Genomic DNA, 22,311 nt, shown 5'->3' with positions numbered 1-22,311 from the left:
GAATGCCAACATGTAATGTGACATACTAAAGCAGAGTATGATCCCATACTTTCAGAGACTGGGCCGCAAAGCAGTATTCCAACATAACGACCCCAAACATGCCTCCAAGACCACCACTGCCTTGCTAAAGAAGCTGAGGGTAAAAGTGATGGCCTTGGCCAAGCATGTCTCCACACCTAAACCCTATTGAGCATCTGTGGGGCATCCTGAAACAGAAGTGTAATGGTTTGCGAACCTCAATCAGGCTCAAAATAGATTTCTGCTACTGGGTCTAATTAAATAGGTAATTAGAGTGCATGCACGAGGATATCACACTGACACACATTGTTCAGGTAAATGATACTTCCTGTTTATTCCTAATGTACAGCGAGTTAAATAGTTAGTAGGCGGTGTCATATCGTAATAAGCATAATATTAGCATAATACTGTTTATTTGCAGCTTTCTGATTAGTCATGTCCATTATAAGGTAGTCCCCTTCGAGTTTATGAATGTTATCTTCTCTTGAAGGCACCGTGCCAAGGCTCCATCTTTTTCTCACATTCCATTGTCGGTGGTGGGGGTATCTAGTAACGGACATTTTAAGTAAGGAAGACAGAAAAAAGATATGTACATGTACAGAAAAATAGACATAGAAAAATAGACATTTTGCTTAATTCACAAGTGTTCATCACATTCCTTCACAGAAGGTGGAGGAGCGTAAGGTCTTTAACATCCACCAGCTCCATGATGTCCTCAGGGAGGAGTGGAAGAGGACTCCAGTGGCAACCTGCGAAGCTCTGGTGAACTCCATGCCCAAGAGAGTTAGGGCAGTGCTGGAAAATAATGGTGGCCACACAAAATATTGACACTTTGGGCCCAATTTAGACATTTTAACTTAGGGATGTACTCCCTTTTGTTTCCAGCAGTTTAGTCATTAATGGCTGTACGTTGAGTTATTTTGAGGGGACAGCAAATTTACACTGTTATACAAGCTGTACACTCACTACTTTACATTGTAGCAAAGTGTAATTTCTTCAGTGTGGTCACATGAAAAGATATAATAAAATATTTACAAAAATGTGAGAAGTGTACTCTTTTTGGTGAGATACTGTAAATATCTGAAAAGTGTGGCGTGCATTTGTATTCAGCCCCCCTACTACTTTGTAGAACCACCTTTCGCTGCAATTACAGCTGCAAGACATTTTGGGGATGTCTCTACCAGCTTTGCACATCTGGAAAGTTAAATTTTTCCCATTAGAACTGTACGTGTCACTAGATTTCAGAAAAGATAATCCCTGGAATTCATAAAGATTGGCGCAGTCTCTACCAGTCTCTCTTTTGGGTATGTCTCTACCAGTTTTGCACATCTAGAAAGTAAAATGTTTGCCCATTCTTCTTTGCAAAATAGCTCAAGCTCTGTCAGATTGGATGGAGAACGTCTCTGAACATCAATATTGAAGTCTCGCCACAGATTCCTAATTGGATTTAGGTCTGGACTTTGAGTGGGCCATTCTAACACATGAATATGCTTTGCAGCTGATCTAATGATCTAAACAATTCCATTGTAGCGCTTTCTGTATGTTTAGGGTCATTCTCCTGCTGGAAGTTGAACCTCTGCCCCAGTCTCAAGTCTTTAGCAGACTCTTAACAGTTTTTTTTCTAAGATTGCCCTGTAGTTGGCTCCATCCATCTTCCTGTCAACTCTGACCAGCTTCACTGTCCCTGCTGAAGAAAAGTATCCCTACAACATGATGCTGCCACCACCATGTTTCACGGTGGGGTTGGTGTGTTCAGGGTGATGTGCAGTATTAGTTATCCGCCACACAAAGCATTTTGCTTTTAGGCCAAAAAGTTAAATTTTGGTCTTATCTGATCAGAGCACCTTCTTCCACGTGTTTGCTGTGTCCCCCACATGGCAAATTGGACTTCTTATGGCTTTCTTTCAACAATGGCTTTCTTCTTGCTATTCTTCCATAAAGGCCAGATTTGTGAAGTGCACGATTAATAGTTGTCCTGTGGACAGATTCTCCCACCTGAGCTGAGGATCTCTACAGCTCCTCCAGAGTTTACCATGGGCCTCTTGGCTGCTTCTCTGATTAATGCTCTCCTTGCTTGCCCGGCCTGTCAGTTTAGGTGGACGGCCATGTCTTGGTAGGTTTGCAGTTGTGCCATACTCTTTCCATTTTCGGAGGATGGATTAAACATTGCTCCGTAAGATGTTCAAGGCTTGGAATTTTTTTTTATAACCTAACCCTACTTTAAACTTCTCCACAACTTTATCCCTAACCTGTCTGTTGTGTTCCTTGGCCTTCATCATGCGGTTTGTTCACTAACTTTTTCTAACAAACCTCTGAAGGCTTCACAGAACAGCTGTATTGATACTGTGAATGAATTAAACACATGTAGACTCCATTTACTAATTAGGTGACTTCTGAAGGCAATTGGTTCCACTAGATTTTAGTTGGGGGTATCAGAGTAAAGGAGGCTGAATACAAATTAGGGGTGCACCGATCCGACTTTTCTAGTCCCGATACCGATACTTGGCTTTGTGTATCTGCCGATACCGATCCAGAACTACACACATACACAATATATACAGTGCCTTGCCAAAGTATTCGGCCCCCTTGAACTTTGCGACCTTTTGCCACATTTCAGGCTTCAAACCTAAAGATATAAAACTGTAATTTTTTGTGAAGAATCAACAACAAGTGGGACACAATCATGAAGTGGAATGAAATTAATTGGATATTTCAAACTTTTTTAACAAATAAAAAACTGAAAAATTGGGCGTGCAAAATTATTCAGCCCCTTTACTTTCAGTGCAGCAAACTCTCTCCAGAAGTTGAGTGAAGATCTCTGAATGATCCAATGTTGACCTAAATGACTAATGATGATAAATAGAATCCACCTGTGTGTAATCAAGTTTCCGTATAAATGCACCTGCACTGTGATAGTCTCAGGAGGTCCGTTTAAAGCGCAGAGAGCATCATGAAGAACAAGGAACACACCAGGCAGGTCCGAGATACTGTTGTGGAGAAGTTCAAAACAGCAGATGCTGCTGGGACTTGTATGCTGGAATCAGAACTGGAAAAGTATAACGTTTAGCTGAGATAAAACTACAAAGCCAGGGAACCAGGGGAAGGAGAGAGACTTTGCTGCTGTAAGTAAGTGTGTGGGAGAACTGTGTGGTGTCCGGATCGGGTTGAGCCAGAAAAGGTTTATTTGGAGAAAAAAGACTGCATACTGTGAGACACTGGCTGGAATGATTGTAGAACGTGTACATGTGTCACCTAAGTTACTTATTTACTTATCGTGAAGAATTTCAGGATGTGTCTGTTTTCTCGGATCCTAATAAGTTCTGGACAGACCACATTAGTTTTATGTTATAGAATTACTGAACAAAGAGCCTTTTCACAGAACTGTTCATATAGTGCCTTGTTAAATAAAAGTGCAGGACAAACCTGATGGAATTGTTCCTGGGTGTCCCTATCTCGTGCTTTACCACAACAGGGATGTTAAATTCAATTCTGGGCGCCAGGCAAGAAGTTTTCTTTTTACATTTAGCCCGTGGGCAAGCAGAAAGGTTTAGAGCTGACAGCTCTCTTTTAAAAAGCAACCCGAGCAGATAACTAGCCGATGGATCACATTTACAAGCAGGAGTAAGGGACATCCCCTACTGCCTTCCACCAGGACACTCAATTGACCAGCCGGCGCTTCTGCCGGGTGATTGTAGAGGTGGAACTGATCTGTCTGCCTCTATGATAAAAGCAACTGAAAGCGATGAGCATACATCACTTCCAGTTTCCTCAGCTCCATTTTTAAAAATGGAAAGCATTTCATCACATCGATCTTGGTGTGATCAAAGTCTTTTAAGGGCAGAGGAGGGCTCTGGGGTCTTATTAACCCCAGATCTCTCCATAAAGAGTACCTGTCACTGCCTTTTGCTGTAAAAATTGATATTTATATTCCTTGTAACAGCAATAAAAGTTTTTAAAAAAATTTAAAGCGACAGTGTAAAAAATTAAAGCACCCCTGTCCCCCCCGCAAACAGTGATAGTTTGCAAACAGCGATCGTCCCACACATGTGAGGTATCACTGCGAACGTCAGATCATGGGCAGTAATTCTAGTCCCATAACTTCTGTTTAAATCTACAGTGGTAACCTGTAAAGGCTTTTAAAGCGTTGCTTATGGATAGTAACCTTTACATCGTTTGTTGCCGGTGCACAGGCTTGTTTGGTATCTGTTTATTCAGCGTAATATTATCTTTTATATTTTACCAAAAAAAAAATGGGTTATGTGTTGTGTCCTTTTTTTGCATAAAAACTTAAAAAAAAAGGTCGTTTTTCCAAAAAAACTACATTTGAAAATCCGCTGCACAAATGCTGTGTGACATAAAACATTGCAATTCCAACTTATTCCCTAGGACCTCTGCTTTAAAAAAAATATATAGCATGTTTGGGGGTTTTAAGAACTTTTCTAGTAAAAAATAAAAAACATTAAATGTTTAAGTCACCATAAAGCCCCTTCTGTTTTTAAAAGCCCCAGACATTCCTAAAAGCACCTCTGCCTAATAAAAAACATCAACCCTTCATATTTTCCATCCTGGGAAAAAATATTATTATTTTTTTTTTTTTTTTTTTTAGGACAAGTAGATTGTCAGGAGTGACAAGTAGATTGTGACCCCAATTTAGTCCCTTGGACAAGTGGTTTTGTTAGAAAAAAATATCCATACCGCTGTACTACCAGTTCAGCCTTTCACCATTATAACAAAGAAACAAACACCTAAAACATAAGGTCAAAGATGTAACATACAAAAAATTACCTAAAACCATAATAGTTTCACTTTAACAAGTTTTTTAGTTGTTTGAGATAACTTTATAAGGTATATATCCAAGTAAACGTTTAGTATAACCTATGCTCATTCTATACTATTCCAAAGCATGTATACATTTGTTAACAAATTTGAAAGTGTTTCTTCAGTTTGTCATTTCTTTAATTTACAGAGATGTCTGCTCAGCCCAGATATTAAACTTGAAACCCTGAAAGAAGATATAAGAGATTTTTTGAAGTCCTCTGGTATGTTATCCTTTAATTTCTCTGTGTATAACATTGAAGACAGAATGTTTAGGTAGGTTGTAGATTCAAAGGGGATAACATTAATGCCAGGATGAGGCATTTTGCCCTTTCCTTTGAATGAATCAAAGATTAAGTAACCTTTATCAGTCTGCTATTTGGTTTTCATTTGCATTGTGAAATAGTATTGTTGCTGGAACCATGGTTGGTATCCTTTAAAACATGGCAAGTACAGAAAAATATCTAATGATCCTGCCAGAAATGCACTCAGCTCTAATGGTGGCAATGCACTATACGAAAAATTGGCCGAAATTCGGTCATTTGGACAGTTCGTTTGTTTTTCAGCCAGTTAATGGGCACAAATCGGTAATCATTTGTGACGTTTTTGAGCCAAAAAAAACAAAGGGCAAGTTTGGAAATTTTCTCCCGAATGAACGATAAATTGAAAGGTTAATGTGTTTCTCGTCCAAACTGTTTACACTCAGTATATGTGAAAAACGAACAAAAAACTGATTTGTTTATGTCCATTGAACGATTTATTGGTCATTACTAGATGGCACAATCGTCTGCTCTCACGGCCGAGTGTTCGTTTTTTGAAAATTAGTTCAAACGATTTTTCGTATAGTGTATGGCCAGCATTAAGGGCTCTTTCACATGGTCCGCCTCTGTAGGCGGATCCATGCTGCTCAACAGGGGATTGTAAACGCAGACCCCCGCTGAGTAGGAAGGTGACAGCTCCCTCTCCGCTCTGTGTGCGGAGAGGGAGGTGTCAGAGCCCCATGCATCTCTATGGGGGAATCAGATGAGAGCGGACTGCCTGTTCGCTCTCATCCGATGCGGATGGCAGCGGGTGTCAGCGGACATGTCTCCGCTGACATCCGCTGCCCCATAGGGATGCACTGAGGATCCGATCAGATTCGCCTAGAAAACTGACAGGCGGATTTGATCGGCGCGCTCTTGTGAAAGGACCCTAAATTGGTAGTAAACCGCTACAGTTAAAAAAAAAAACACCTGTAAGGCAATTGCAAAATGTGCTACCCTGTTTCCCTGAAAATAAGCTCTACCCTGAAAATAAGACCTAGCATGATTTTCAGGGATGGCTGCAAAATAAGCCCTACCCCAAAAATAAGCCCTAGTAAAATTCTTGATCTCAGCCCCTCCCTCTGCAGTATTCGGAGAGGGAAAGTAGAACTCCGGAGGGTCACAAAAGTGCCCAGTGGTGCGGTAAATAAGGTATTTTCCACAATAAAGTTACAAAAGGAGACACACTGCACATTACATAATCTTTTTTTCAAAATCGATTACATAATTTTACAATGACTTTATCCAAGGTTTATTTTTGGGCTTACAGAATGTCATAATGCTGACTCCTGAAATGACAGGGAGAGGGGGGGGAAAGAACTTTTTTTTAACATTTTAGTCTTTTATTCCAGGTTTTTTAGAACATAGAGAGGGCTAAATGACACAGCACAAGCACTCTGCTGTCTATCATGCTTTAAAGAATCATAATATTTATTTATTTATTTTAGGGTTACAATCCCTTTTAAGATCATCATTGTACATACCGTAAATAAATAAGACATACCCTGAAAATAAGCCCTAGTGTGTTTTTTGTAGCCAAAATTAATATAAGACCCGGTCTTATTTTTGGGGAAATACGGTAGTATGCATCGCATATTAGAACATTATAAAAGAAACTTGCCTTAGAACAAAGCCCTCCAGTGGCGCTCTGTCATCACTGACAGGGCTTCCATCTTGCCCTGGTCTTTCTTCTGGGTTCACGGGCTCTGACTGTATGAGTGGCCTGAGCTGCAATAACATCACTCCCTCGCATGCACATGGGAGCCCTTGGCTGTGGCACGAAGCTCTGAAGGTCTGGCACGGTATGCTGGACCTTCAGACCGCATGCGCCGGTGACCTCACTGGCTGAATCCAGGGTGAATATCTCCCAATCAGTGCACGTTTAGGAGATAATATTTTACCTACTGGTACGCCTTATTACCTGTTGGTAAAAATCACAAAGCTGACTTTGCTACCGCTTTAAAGTGGAGCTAAACCTATCAATTTAACGGTTTCCCTAAACTGTTACATTTAAGGCATGCAGTGAATGATAAGTGTCAAAGTTCCTTGTGCTGTCAGCCAGACTGTCAAGCCATCAAATGTCTGGTGTGATAATTGATCACATGTGCAGCACCATGGCAACTGCAGATCAAGCAGAGGCTAAAATGACAGCTTCCTTGGCTTTAAAGAATCGGAAGGTTTAGTTTTACTTTAACTTTTTACTGGGCTGACAACACATTGCCTGTGTTGCACTAAAAACCAAAACAGTGTTGTCAGCTCTGCCCATTTCTCCTTTACTTGATTACAGAACACCCCCATTTTCTCATCTCTATAACATAGGGAGATGTGTTCAGTAGCCAGCAGGAGAGAACTGGGCAGGGCTGGCACTGGGCATTTTGGTGCTGCAGAATCAGTGCTATCAGCTCCTGAACGGAAATTGAGAGCGCATTCGATTTCTGACAGAATTTACTGTTTTTTGTTTTTCTGTACTTGCAGTGGTTTAAATAAGAAAATTGCAGTAACGGGTGCATGTGCTGAAGAGATTTACTGCAGGTTTTGTTTTTTTTTCTTTTGCCAAAGACATAAACTTTACAGATGAACTCGAGTCAAACTGTTAAATATACAGTTTTATACAGAAATGCATTTAACGGTTTTACCTGCCGAAGAGTTTGTACAGATTTTAAACCATTCTTATAATTCAGATATCCTTGATAAGACAGCAAAGGCAAATCTGTGACCTCAGTTGTCTCCAATATAACTTGCAGTGCCGCTCTAAGCTGAGATAAAGATCTCCCTGACAGTTGCAGTGAAGGGAGCAGGCACCTATGCACCATTCAGGGTTGTAGAGGTATCACCAGAGAAGGAGCAGCGATCACTGATCCAATGCATGAATATATGAATGAGTGTGGTCTCAGCCAGTGCAGCTCCAAGCTCCGGCGTGCCGGGCGAAACCTGTCGGAGGGCGAGACTGGAGTGGCTCTGGCCAAGGTCACACTCATTTACATATTCATGCACTGGGCCGGTGAGCGGTGCTCCTTCCTTTCTCAATTGTCTCTGCTGCAGTTACTAAATACAGATTAAATACTAATTTGTCTCCAGACTGTGAAGGTGCAAAAGCAATGGCACTATCAGTGACTTGGTGGTCTATTTATAAACATTCACTTTGACAAATGTCACACACATTTCTGCATGCTCAATGAATTTTGACCATACTTTCTGTAAGATCACTTCTAATATTGCGAGCTCCATCTATCAATATCGTTTTCTGAACAATTTAATGAAAAAAAATACCACATTTTGGACACTAGATGGAGCTGATGATCATTGAAATGAATCTATTAGAGAAATTAAAAGGAAAGTATGGCCAATGTTTTTGGCCATTCTTCTCATGTGGTTCACAGGAGTGCAGCTTGCAGAATTGGACCGAACAGTAGGTAGGTAAGTATGTATGTTCGGTTTTTCAGATTCCCGCACTTCTTCAAGGCCACAATTCTTTAAGCATGCCCTAATTTGTGTGAGATATATATGCGAGTGCATCTCATAAAATTTGAATATCATCAAAAAGTTAATTTATTTCAGTAATTCAATTCAAAAAGTGAAACACTTATATTTTATATAGATGCCTTATACACACAGTGATATATTTCAAGCATTTCTTTCTTTTAATTTTGACGAATATGGCTTACAGCTAGTAAAAACCCAAAACTCTGTATCTCAAAAAGCTAGAATATTACATAAGACCAATCAAAAAAAAAAAAAAAAGGATTTTTACTATAGAAATGTTGGCTTACTGAAAGGTATGTCCATTTACAGTATAGTATGCCCCCAATACTTGGTCGGGGTTCCTTTTGCATGAATTACTGCATCAATGCAACGTGGCATGGAGGTGATCAGCCTGTGGCACTGCTGAGGTGTTATGAAAGCCCAGATTGCTTTGATAGTGGCCTTCAGCTCGTCTGCATTTTTGGGTCTGGTATCTCATCTTCCTCTTGACAATACCCCACAGATTCTCAATGGGGTTTAGATCAGGTTAGTTTGCTAGCCAATCAAGCACAGTGCACATGATCATTAAACCAGGTATTGGTACTTTTGGCAGTTTAGGCAGGTGCCAAGTCCAGCTGGAAAATTAAATCTCCATAAAGCTGGTCAGCAGAGGGAAGCTTGATGTGCTCTAGAATTCCCTGGTAGAGGGCTGCGCTGACTTTAGACTTGATAAAACACAGTGGACCAACACTCGCAGATGACATGGCTCCCCAAATCATCACGAACTGTGGAAACTTCACACTGGACCTCATGCAACTTGGATTCTGGGCCTCTCCAATCTTCCTCTAGACTGCGACCTTGATTTCCAAATTAAATGCAAAATTCCTGTCTGCAGCTCATCTCCCCTCTGTCCTTGCTCTCACAGGCTTCACTGAAAGTAGCAGGAGCCATTGGGTCCTGCTGCTGTCAGTGAAATCCTGTAAGGAGGGAATGGGTGGTGGGGGCCAAGCTGTGCTGAGTGTCTGTGGACACGCACAGCCCCGCTTGGGAGCACTCCCGCACATGTGCCCCCATAGCATACCACTTGCTATGAGAGCACACTAAGAAGAGGAGGAGAAGAAAGCACGACATGGGATCCCAGAAGAAGAGGTAAAGAGCCGCTTTGTGCAATATCATTGCACAGAGCAGATAAGTATAAATCTCTTTATTGTTTAATTTTTTTTAGTGACTGCAGGTACACAATCAAAAGAAATAAGGAATTTGCTGCAACACTTCACTTTTATTGATCCTTCATACAAAAAACCTCACATACAGTGCGGGGCACTGTAAAAGTTGACGAATTTCATGAGGTGACTAGCGCTTACTCATAACCTTATGAGGTTATGAGTAAGCGCTATTCACAGTGCGAAACACTGCCATGTTTACTGTACCCTGCATTGTCTGTGATGTCTTTTGCATTAAGGATCAATAAAGGTGAAGTGTTGCAGCAAATTTTGGATTTCTTTTGATTGCGTATCTGCAGACCTTCCCCTAAACCCTGGCTATGCTGTGGATGGGTGGCTAATGTGCTCACGTGGAGCGGCTTTCTCTTCAGTGCTTTTATTGTCTGTTGACATGGAGTCTACCTGATGGGAATTTTCAGTGTGTGTGGTCACTTTAAACCTTATTGTACTCTTTACTCAGTTTTAGAGTGTTGAAACTGCTTGAGGATGTATTAATGAGTAGTTAGCAGAGACTCTTTAGTGTTGAAGATGTGGATTTATTGTGAATTGCTACTGATTATACTAAGTATACTGCAGGCAATTTCACATGAGTACATTGAGGCAAGAAACCAAAGTAATCCAAAAATAGATGAATGAAAATTAAAAACAACATAAGTGTTATACACATGTTCTCACACAGACATTTTATGAAGGTTATTTAGTCAATGCTTCTAAATTGTTGATGATGTCTGATGTGCATTTACACTTTAGAAAACACAGAATATTGTAACAATGCGAAAAGTGCTTCACAGGTATAAATGGTATAACACAACTTACTTCAAAGCACGTAAGGAAAAATAATGTGTTTTTTCTTTTTTTCTTGTACAGCTGCAATACTAAATCAAAGAATAAAAATGAATAGCACGAAAGATTGTAAATAAATAAGCCAGAATATGAAAAAAACAAACAAAACCGAGGTATCAAGTCCCAAAATTAGCACAAAGATTAGGTCCATACATGATAACTTTAAGTATTGTTAATACAAAAAACAATTACATGAGTGGACGTCCAGGGACGCCCTTCTAGAACTAGGAAACAGCGTGAAATCGTACATTGAATATATAGCGTGGGCGGGAAGTGGTTGACATATAATGTTAAAAAAATGCTAAGAAAATAAGGGACTGACATTACTAACCTCCTTCTGACAATGCTAGTTATCTGGCTGTTTCTGGTTTCATTACTTTATGGAACTGATCCAGAACATGCATATATATGGGACAAATCTGAGTAAAATCACAATTCTTGGTCTGCATACTTTTTTAAGGACAGTGACTGAGAAAGTACTGAATCCATGGAGTCACTATTACAACTAGGGTAATAAATGAAGGCCTTAAATAAATAACTTGCTGCTAGAGAAGTTTTTCACATTTATGAATTGCACAAAAATGTGAAAGCCTCCTGCAAATAATAAATTTCAATGACTGTACTATTGTGCAAAAACAGCTTCTAAAATACTAAATACTCTTAAACAAAAAGTTGCATAGGTTATAATGGAGAGTATATTTGGTATAGCTAATGCCTTCTTTCATACATTTTTTTTAGGTTGGGAGAAAAAACTTCAAAATGCTGTTTACCGTGAACTTACTGTGTGAGTAAAGCTTGTTGGGAAACAATGTTAACTGATGTGCTGCAAGTGTTATATGTATATGATACACTGCTTAAAAAAATTAAAAGGAACACTTTAAAAACACATCAGATCTCCATGGGGAAAAATATCAAGCTGGATATCTATACTGATATGGACTGGGTAATGTGTTAGGAATGAAAGGATGCCACATCGTTTGATGGAAATGAAAATCATCAACCTACAGAGGGCTGAACTCAAAGACCTCACCAAAAATCAAAGTGAAAAAATGATGCAGCAGGCTAGTCCATTTTGCTAAAATTTTATTGTAGCAATTCAAAATGGTACTCAGTAGTTTGTATGACCCCCACGTGCTTGTATGCATGCCTGACAACTTCAGGGCATGCTCCTAATGAGATGACAGATGGTGTCCTGGGGTGTTTCCTCTAAGGTTTGGACCAGGAGATCACTGAGCTCCTAAACAGACTGAGGTGCAACCTGGCGGCGTCGGATGGATTGAAATATAATGTCCCAGAGGTTTTCTATTGGATTTAGGTCAGGCGAGCGTGGAGGCCATTCAATGGTATCAATTCCTTGGCTGCATACTCTCGCCACACTTATTTATGTGCCATCCTGGAGGAGTTGGAACGCCTGTGCAACCTCTATAGGGTCCTGGTAAAGCCTTATGCTATCATTAGTGACACTGACCCTAGCCAATGCAAAACTAGTGAAAAACAAATGAGTAGGGGATAAAAAAAAAAAATTCAGTGGCCTTGATTCCTATTTTAAGGGTTGTTTCATTATTGCCTATCTAGTGCAACTGTTGTTAATTTCATGAACACCAAAGCAGCTGAAACTGATTAACAACCCCCTCTGCTACTTAACTGACCAGATCAGTATTCCAGGAGTTTAATTGACTTGATGCTACTCTCTAATTAAAAAGCGTTCCTTTAATTTTTTGAGCAGTGTTTATGTATTACTCTATATGACAATTCTCTGGCGGGGGGTGGTGTTCACGGCTCTCTGTCTATGCACAACTGTGTTTGCAAAAAGGTACTCTCCAAAGGAATACCACAAATGCTACAGAGAGTCACATGGGTATCAATTATCAAGTTGATCTTGTAGCAAATGTTTATGTACCATTCAGGCACAAGATCAGTGAATGGTAAATTAAAATGGTCCTCTAGCAAAGTGAAAGAAAAGGCTGCTGCACACAAGATAGGTCACAAGCATCCCTGTTTATTGTAGAAATGGTCTACAGACATGGCAGTGGCACCTCCCGCCTTAGGACCACCCCTTTAGAGCTTTAAAATGTGATGCTTGTGATCTAGCTAGTGTGTGTGGCAGCCTTTTCTTTTACTTTCAGTTAGGACTCATTCACTTGTGCATCAATACCCTGTGTTTAAGTGGTGTTTAAGCAGTCTTCTAAAGCCTCCTAAACACCCTTCATTGCCTGCTTTTAATATTACAGTGTGCACCACACAGTGCAGTACACACAGGTGCTGTAGTATTGTGTTAAAAATGAAGCAATAAAAGAAACATAAGACAGAGGTCAGCACTAAAAAAAGAAAAAAATAAGCAGCTTGCAGTTGGTAAATATAAAGTACCCAAACAAACTGATCAGAAAAATAGTGTAGCATCTCCAAAACAGAATATTGCAAGCCACCACACATGAGCAACAGAACTAAAAACTGCATTCACCGACATTAAAGCTGCCAGAGGAAAAGCAGCAACATTTGCGTTTGTATCAACAGGATTCTTCACACATGGTCAACCAGCACCTTATTTACAATTAGGACACCCAGCAGTATTGAGGGCCACCAGTTCCAAGCATGGAACTGGGGCAGGAGCTACACGCTGACATCTTGCTGCCACATTCATGCTGTGGCGTATGGCGGTTGTTGGGGGGGGCGTCGGGGACACTATCAGTTGCCACTATAGCCTGCCACTGCCGTCACCAGATGCAGCTTGTCCTTGTAGCCTGCCACTGCAGCCATCAGATGCAGCTTGTCAACCCCAGCCATCAGATGCAGCTTGTCAGCCCCAGCCATCACATGCAGCTGGTCAGCCCCAGCCATCAGATCAGCAAGGAATCCAACAGTTCAAGTTCAGGAGCAGGAAAATGAAAACTGGCACATGCGCCATTAATACTGGGATCCCTGCTATGACAATCTGGAGGTGGACCCTACAGTGGTGATGTTGGCTAGCCGAGTCTGTACTCAGCTTCCGCTCACCTCCTTCAGCGCTACCCATGTAGCCTGGTCTCAAGCAGGCCACGGATCAGCACTGGCCCAAGGGTTGGGGTCCCCTGCTCTATGTGTATCCCTATTTGTAAATAAATCAAGCCCTTAATTTTATGTTCCAGTTGTCCTTCATAAAAATCAAGGTACCCTAAATCAGGCACATTCTACTTGACCTGTAAACCTCCCCTTCAGCTAAGATCTGAGTGCTTTTTTGTGTCTAAGCTGTGTTCTCAGTCAACATGATATGATGGCCTGATTATTACCTGCCCTCAGATTACAGGAGCTGTACATTTTAAAACTTTATTTTGCTTTCTCAAAAAGTGCTCACATTAGTTTCAGAGTGAATTGTTTGAAATCCATTTGGTTCACCATTCGAATTGTATTCCTGGCAACAGCTTGTTCGCAGGAGTGCAGTTTGCTCTGTACTCCTGTGACCCGTTTTCAGCCCGTCAGCTGACATCACAAAGCTGGTCCAGGCTCTAAAAAGAGCCTTACCATTTGGTCAGGATCCAGCCAGAAGCATGGGCTGGCAGAGAACTCAGCCTGTCATTGTGCCACTAATAGCCTGAGCCTGCTGCTCCCTCCCAGTTAACGCTGGAGGGGCAGAGCAGAGATCTGGTGACTGAGTCACCTGCTCTCTGAAGTCTGAAGACTGAGAGCTGAGCGATCAGTGGCATTTTTAATCCTGAACTTCTCTTTTAAGTTCATGAAAAAAATGTGTCCAAATTAGATCACCATACTGGTAACAGTCTAATGTGTAACACACTCAGCAGCGCTTAATCCTCCTATGACAATACAATGAAGGTTCATAATACAAAACTGTCTCTTTCACATCAAGAGGTGAAACGATGGTGTCCAATCTTTAAGCAAGGAAAAAAACTTTAAGGTTGAAATGCTCCTGGCTAAAAAAACACCCGTGTTCCTTAGCTTGAAATCAGCAGCCTTCACCACACCTTTTCGTGCTCCCTTTAGCAGTGGACACTCACCACATCTCACACTGATAACAGCCTGTATGCATCAGCTGCATGAGCCCTTGCCCCCGGATAGCAGTCGTCTGCAAACTTCCACACCTCCTTTGTCCTCCTGCTTCTAATCAGGGTCAGGTTCCAAGGCTCAGCTCACCAATCCCAATGAAAGCAAACAAGGAACAGAGGATAGTGTAATACTGATATGACTTTATTAAGCACAATCAATCCCCTTACTTCCCTTCACTCAATCTGCTTACATTTGGTAAAACTTGTACAGGCATATAAATAATAGGACCGCGTGTACCATTGCTCGCTGGCCGCAAGCTGACATTAATTAATTAATTGTGATTAATTGTGCTTAATAAAGTCATATAAGTATTACACTATCCTCTGTTCCTCCTTGTTTGCTTTCATTGGGATTGGTGAGCTGAGCCTTGGAACCTGACCCTGATTAGAAGCAGGAGGACAAAGGAGGTGTGGAAGTTTGCAGACGACCGCTATCCGGGGGCAAGGGCTCATGCAGCTGATGCATACAGGCTGTTATCAGTGTGAGATGTGATGAGTGTCCACTGCTAAGGGGAGCACGAAAAGGTGTGGTGAAGGCTGCTGATTTCAAGCTAAGGAACACGGGTGTTTTTTTAGCCAGGAGCATTTCAACCTTAAAGTTTTTTCCTTGCTTAAAGATTGGACACCATCGTTTCACCTCTTGATGTGAAAGAGACAGTTTTGTATTATGAACCTTCATTGTATTGTCATAGGAGGATTAAGCGCTGCTGATTGTGTTACACATTAGACTGTTACCAGTATGGTGATCTGATTTGGACACATTTTTTTCATGAAGTGATCTGTTTACAGTGGCTGCTATTGCATGTTTGCACATCATAATTTGAGTATACTATATTTTGACCATCTATTTATTCATTTATATATTTATATATAAGAGCGCCGGGCGGGTGCATGTAGTTTTTTCTTCAGACACCTTTTTTTAAAATATTCTCTTTTAAGTTACTTTCTCTTAAGTTACTTTACAGTCAGAGGAAAAGACAGTTCAGGGGAGTGAAGTGAAGTTAAGAAAAAAAAAAACAGTTGCTGAAGCAAGAACCTAATCTTCTTTTGTTTAATGCATGGATTGAACCAGGTCCTCCATGTGATGGCGAGGTCCTACAGGACCATAGTATAGCAGTGTCCTCCTAGAGCATCTGAGATAGACCAATCTGAAGGAAATTAAAGGAGATGTACAATACATCCAGCTCCTTAGTGAGTCACACTGAGCTATACTAGGAAAGCGCATCTGGCTGCAGTGCCTGCCACGTCTGAAGGTCTATGTATGTACCAACTCCAAGAAAAATGTCTTGTTGCTGTAAGAGATCAATTTCATTGTGTTGTTGAGTATTGCATAATGTTTGTATATTTTACTCCATCACACCACTGAAGAACTTGGGCATAACAGAGCGGGTGGCAGTAGCAAAGGAGGGAAACAAATGTATTGTGGAAACCAGAAAGTGGTGGCAGAGTGAAAAAGTGCAGATCCATTGCCTTTGTAGCCACACCTGAAGAGTATGAGTTTGATTCCCTTTCCTGTGAGTTCAACTAAGGTAAAGTAAAACTGGTGTGGCAACATGTTAGGAGTTGTATGGTATCAAAGATGAGCACTGGCTGCCTCTCTCACATGGACCCAGTCTCTGGGTGAGTGCATTCCAGGAGGACAGTTATATTTTCTGTCTGTTTTTATTCATATCTGTGACTTAAATGGGGAGATATTTCCGAATGTCTTAAATGTCCCTGTGATGCCCAAACAGGAAATGGTGGGTATGATTATCACTGGAACAGGAAGGCATGTACAGCAATAGACAGCAATACAATCTTTGTCAGAAGTTCTAAGCTTTCCTCACACAACTAAAATGTTCTGTTGAAGAGGTATCCCATCACATCCTGTCCTGACATCAAAGTTTATTGAATTGTGGCATGAACATATATTCGCTTAACTGTGTACTGAAAAGCTTTTTTTAACACAAAAGAATTGAGCCAATGTGAACCAGTGTTGTTTGTCTTTCGCAGACTTCCAGCTCCTTGCCACCCCGCAGCACCAGCTGAACACATTAAGGAACCTCTGGCCTACATGAGAAGGGCTCAGGTAGGTAGTAAACACCTGAATGCATAAATATGCATCCCTATCCATTTATATCAATCTGTTCCATTGTTAGTCATGCATATTGTGTCTCCTTAATGCGACCTTTAATGCAATGTCTGGGTGTTGCCAATCCTCTATAAATTGTTCCTTTTATTAGGTTTTGTTGAGCGTAAAAAAAAAATGGAGCCAACTTGTAATTATCTGCTAACTTGCACAGAAAACAATACTTGATTATCAGGTAGAAGGTACAATTTTCTGCTCAATATGGCTGTGTTAAAGGACTCTATTACCTCACTGAGTGACCCTGGAGCTTTTCTTTTTGTGCCAATATATAGCTTTATTTGATTGTTGCTGAGCAGACTTTATTTTAATTTCTTATCAGGATCTCAGTTTTTATTATGTTACTTACTGATAAAATAAATCACTGGTAAGAATAATTGGTATTTTAATAGTAGTAGTATTGATTTAAAGAGTTTAAAGAATGTATTATTGACATATTTTTTGCATTGCTAATCTAAAAAAAACATCTTCAGTGCATCCAGAAAGTATTCACATCACTTCACTTTGTTCACATTTTGTTATGTTACAGCCTTATTCCAAAATGGACTAAATTCATTATTTTCCTCAACATTTTACAAACAATACCCCATAATGACAACGGGAAAGAAGTTTGTTTTGAAATCTTTGCAAATGTATTAAAAATAAAAAAAAAATCATATGTACATAAGTCTTCACAGCCTTTGCTCAATACTTTATTGAAGCACCTTTGGCACCAATTACAGCCTCAAGTCTTTGCTACAAGCTTGGCTCGTCTATTTTTGGGCAGTTTCTACCATTCTTCTTTGCAAGACCTCTCAAGCCCCATCAGGTTGGATGGTGAGCTTCGTTTCACAGCATTTTCAGATCTCTTCAGAAATGTTCAAGTCTGGGCCACTCAAGGACATTCACAGAGTTGTCCGGTAGCCACTCCTTTGTTATCCTGCCTGTGTGCTTAGGGTCGTTGATCTGTGTGAAAATGAATCTTCACCCCAGTCTGAGCTCCAGAGCGCTCTGGAGCAGGTTTTCATCAAGAATGCCTCTGTACATTGTTGCATTTATCTTTCCCTTGATCCTAACTAGTCTCCCAGTTCCTGCAGCTGAAAAACTTCCCCACAGCATGATGCTGCCACCACCATGCTTCATTGTAGGGATAGTATTGGCTAGGTAATGAGCAGTGCCTAGTTTTCCTCCAGACATGACGCTTGCCATTCAGGCCAAAGAGTTCAATCCTTGTTTCATCAGACCATTGAATTTTGTTTCTCATGGTCTTCTCGGGAACGCTTTTTAGGGTTTTATTCAAACCTGTTAACTGTTCCCAGAAAAGAAGGGAAATTGCATCCAATTCTGGACCTCAAGGCCCTGAATCGCTTTGTATAGAGGTTTCGAATGGAGTCCATTCACACTGTAGTGGCATTCTACACCAAGGGGACTTTTTGGCCTCAATCGATAGCAATGACACATATCTGCACATCCCTATTTACGCTAGACACCAGCGATTTCTTCCCTTTCGTTGTAAAAGAGGAACTTTATCAATTTGTGGCTTTACCCTTTGGTCTCATCTCCGCCCCCAGGGTCTTAACCAACGTGTTGGCTCCGGTATTGACATTACTGTGACAGCGGGGGATTGCGGTACTAGGGTACCTGGATGATCTCCTCTTAAGGGCAGACTCCCACTCAGTTCTGGTGGGCGATCTGTCAATCACTATACGGACTCTGCAAGAGTTTGGTTGGACCATCAATTTCAGAAACTCTGCTCTGGTCCCAGCCTCCAAAATGGTTTAACTGGGACTGACTCTGGACTCAGCCTCTGCAAAGGTGTTTTTTTTTCCCGGAAAAGCTGCAAAAGTTGCAGAGGGCGAATCGGTTCCTGTTATCCAGCACTCTGTCCTCATTGCAGACTTGCATGCGAGTTCTAGGTCTGATGGTGTCTACCTTCGGGGCGGTTCCATTTGCTCAGTTCCATTTGCTCAGTTCCACATGAGACCTCTGCAAAGGGGTATTCTTGTCAAGTGGAACAAGAATTCAAAATCTTTGGACAATCTGATTCGGTTGAGTCAAAACGCAAGAAGTGCTCTTCTGTGGTGGCTCCATTCCTTGTCCCTGCATAAGGGCAAGCCCTTCCTTCCATTGTATTGGACCGTGGTATCCACGGATGCCAGCCTGTCTGGCTGGGGGGGGGGGGGGAGAGTACATGTAAAGCTGTGTGTCCAGGGGACCTGGACTCTAAAAGAGTCCAGATTTCCGATCAATATTCTGGAACTCAGCGATAAAGCTTTGCTTGAGTCAATGGAAAAATCATATGCAGGGTTGTCCAGTTTGGATTCAATCAGACAATGCCACGGCTGTGGTTTACGTCAATCATCAAGGGGGCACCAAGAGTGTCCTGCTGGCCCAAGAGGAGGCCAAGATCTTAATATGGGCAGAAAATTTTCTTTCCAGCCCTCTCCACCATGCATATACCCGGAGTGGAGAACTGGCAGGTGGATTACTTCAGTTGCATTAGGTGTTGGATCAGGGGGAATGGTCCCTGCACCCGGATGTGTTTCACCTGTTGTGTGTCCGGTGGGGGGCACCCGATGTAGACGTGTTAGTTTCTCGGCTCAATGAGAAGGTACAGAGGTTTGTAGCCAGGTCTTGGGATCCTCTGGCCGATACCACAGATGCACTTGTGGCTCATTGGGTTCAGTATCGGCTGATCTATGCATTTCCTCCTCTGAAACTTCTGCTGAGGCTTCTGCACTGAATAGAGGTGGAAGGGATTTCGGTCATTCTGGTGGCCCCAGACTGGCCTCGCCTGTCTTGTTATGCAGATCTGGTACTGTTGGTTGCCGATGCTCCTTGGAGAATTCCTCACAGGGAAGATCTGTTGTCTCAAGGGCCGATCTTCCATCCTGCTTTACAATCGCTGGCTTTAACGGCGTGGCCGTTGAAAGCCAGGTAGTGAAGGATAGGGGTCTTTCTGACTCAGTGATTCCTACACTGTTGAAGACTAGAAAATCTACCTCCCAGGAAGATTTATCATCGTACGTGGAAATCGTACATCTCATGGTGTGAATCGATTAAGGTGCATCCACGCTCCTTTTCAGATGCTAGGATATTGGCTTTCCTCCAAAGAGGGGTTGAGCAGCGGTTGGCCTTGGGTACTATTAAAGGGCAGGTGTCGGCTTTGGCGGGGTTTTTTTCAATGCCCTTTAGCTACGCATTCTTTGATTCGCACTTTTTTCCAAGGAGTTTGTCATGTGGCTCCTCCAATACGGTCCCCCTGATGACGACAAACGTGTGACCAAACCGGTCGGGTGATACAGACGTGACGTGACCACGACCCCAACAGCCGGCTACTATTGATACCAACAGCGTGGGAGATGTTCGTTCGCTCCCGGAGTTGATACCTGTAAAACCGCTACATGCCTTGAAAATACAACAAATATGTGAGTGTTTTATCTGTCTTTTATTTGAAATAAACGTCTTTTAAATGCGGAGTTACGCTATGTCCCTGCTATATGTCTTTTCCCTACCATGTGGATATCGCTTTCTAAGCCTGTAAGAAAACATCCTGTGGCCATTGCTGGTATTGCATACAAGCTGTGTTAGGTCTTCTCATTAGCTTGAGAGACCAAATCTTTTTGGTAAGCAGCCATTTGATTTCTTTGGGTGATTTGCACATCAGTGTTTTTCCCTTATCTTCACAAGGAGTTGTGTGAATACATCTCCTGGGACTTTGTGGCTGATTTCCCTGAAACTTCCTCTGTGCTTCAAATACATGGACTTTATTGGGATCTAACTGAGATTTAAAATATACTCTTGTCTCTACATTTCTTCTTTGTATTTTGCACTATATGTCTTATGACACACTGGATTATTGTTTTTTTATGCACTGTGTATTGATAATATATTAGGATCTACTGATTAATTTCAGGTTTTCACATAAACACTACGTCATTTATCATCACTATATTATAGCGCAGCACATTTTTTATTATATATATATATATATATATATATATATATATATATATATATATATATATATATATGTTTATATAGAGAACACATCTATCAGCCCCTCGTATATTTACTCAAGGGATAGAGACAGAAGAGAAGAGAGATAGGAATAATGGAGGGGGGGGGGATATTGAGAGGAGAGAGAGAGAGGAGGGGTAGAGACAGAGGAGGGGTGAAAGAGAGAGAGGGAAAAAAGGGAAGGGGTGTGAAAGAGAGGTATGATGAGAGAGAGAGGTGGGACATGGGTACTTACAGTGGTGGAGCACTTACTGTGGATTGCAGCACTCAGTCGGTGAGCTGCTGTCAGTATTGAGCAGTGCTGTGTGGCCCTAGGGGTTACACTGGGCCCCGAGGTTGTTCCCCAGCTCAGGCATAGCAGAGGCTTTCCCAAGCCATATAGAGAAAGAAAAAGACAGATGGGGGAAGCGGAGCTCAGACTGGGCTGACAGTGTGATCAGATCCAGCCTGGAGAGGAGGGGACATAAGCGGAGCTGTCCCCGGAAAAAGCATTGGACAGTGGACGGGCTTCCTCATCTTTACAGGACCCCTCACCTGTGGAGGAGCCCTGCGCTCCGAGTATGTACACTGTGCCCTCCATGTACACACCATCCACATCTTATGTCAGCCCGCTCCTCCACACCTTGACCCTTTCTCTACAAAGTAGGAGTGCGTAAAGTCTAGGACAGGAGCCTCTCATGGGGCCCCTGAGCAGTGCCCGGGTGCACGAATGGATATCTGTAAACTGGGTGCTATTCCCTATATATAACACTGATATCTGTATACTGAGTGGCAGATGTACAGATGTCAGGGTTATATATAGGGAACAGCACTCACTATATGCTATTCCCTATATATAATACTGATCTCTGTAAACTTAGTGCTAGTACCTATGACACTAATATCTGTACTACACTAAGTGCTACTCCCTATATATAACACTGATATCTGTACACTTAGCGGTACACTGTGTACAGATATAAGTGTGCACTCATTGTATATATAAATCAGGGTTATTAGCTATAGGGTAGAGAATAACACCTGGTGGATGGGCACTGGGCAGAAACACCCAGCCTGGCTGGTATAGATTAAAGCAGTGTGACATACTAAACTGCTGGCCTGGCAATCACACACTGACCTGCTGCTGTGCTTGAAACAGGTTGCTTGCTCCTAGACCAGTTCATTTTGCATTGCACTCTGCTGCCTCCAGCTCTCTAAGTTCAGCACCAGCTGTCCCCTGCGGTGGTGATGTGGACTGTGGTCAAGTCCCTCCATTGAATTAACCAGGGGAAGAGGTGGCCGGAGCGGCTTCCACTGCTATCATCCCCATGGCTCCACGATCGTTCTCTCACCAAGGCCAGTGCCTGAGTTCTCTCCCAGTGCTGCATCAACTGCTGGCAGAAGGAGCAGACTGAGCCTCTCATGGGGCTCCCTACTGACCCGTGCCTTCAGGCAGTGCCCTAGTGCCTGAATGATTAGTCCGCCCCTACTTTCTATAGGTAATGGGC

The 22,311-nt window shown here is 41.9% G+C and overlaps 1 protein-coding gene across 2 annotated transcripts in view; it reads left to right on the top strand.

Annotated features, from left to right (window-relative positions):
• TBC1D19 (TBC1 domain family member 19) overlaps positions 1-22,311 on the top strand; it is a 327,200-nt gene that overhangs the window by 42,019 nt on the left and 262,870 nt on the right. For both annotated transcript variants that reach the window (XM_082267943.1, XM_082267942.1), the window contains exons 2-4: positions 4,985-5,057; positions 11,402-11,447; positions 16,693-16,768. In XM_082267943.1, coding sequence (XP_082124069.1) covers positions 4,985-5,057; positions 11,402-11,447; positions 16,693-16,768 — 195 coding nt within the window. The remainder of the gene's footprint in view (positions 1-4,984; positions 5,058-11,401; positions 11,448-16,692; positions 16,769-22,311) is intronic.

The sequence above is a fragment of the Pelophylax lessonae genome (assembly GCF_965119305.1).
Source record: "Pelophylax lessonae genome assembly, chromosome: 1".
Taxonomy (NCBI): domain Eukaryota; kingdom Metazoa; phylum Chordata; class Amphibia; order Anura; family Ranidae; genus Pelophylax; species Pelophylax lessonae.
This window is presented reverse-complemented; position numbering and strand designations above follow the sequence as displayed.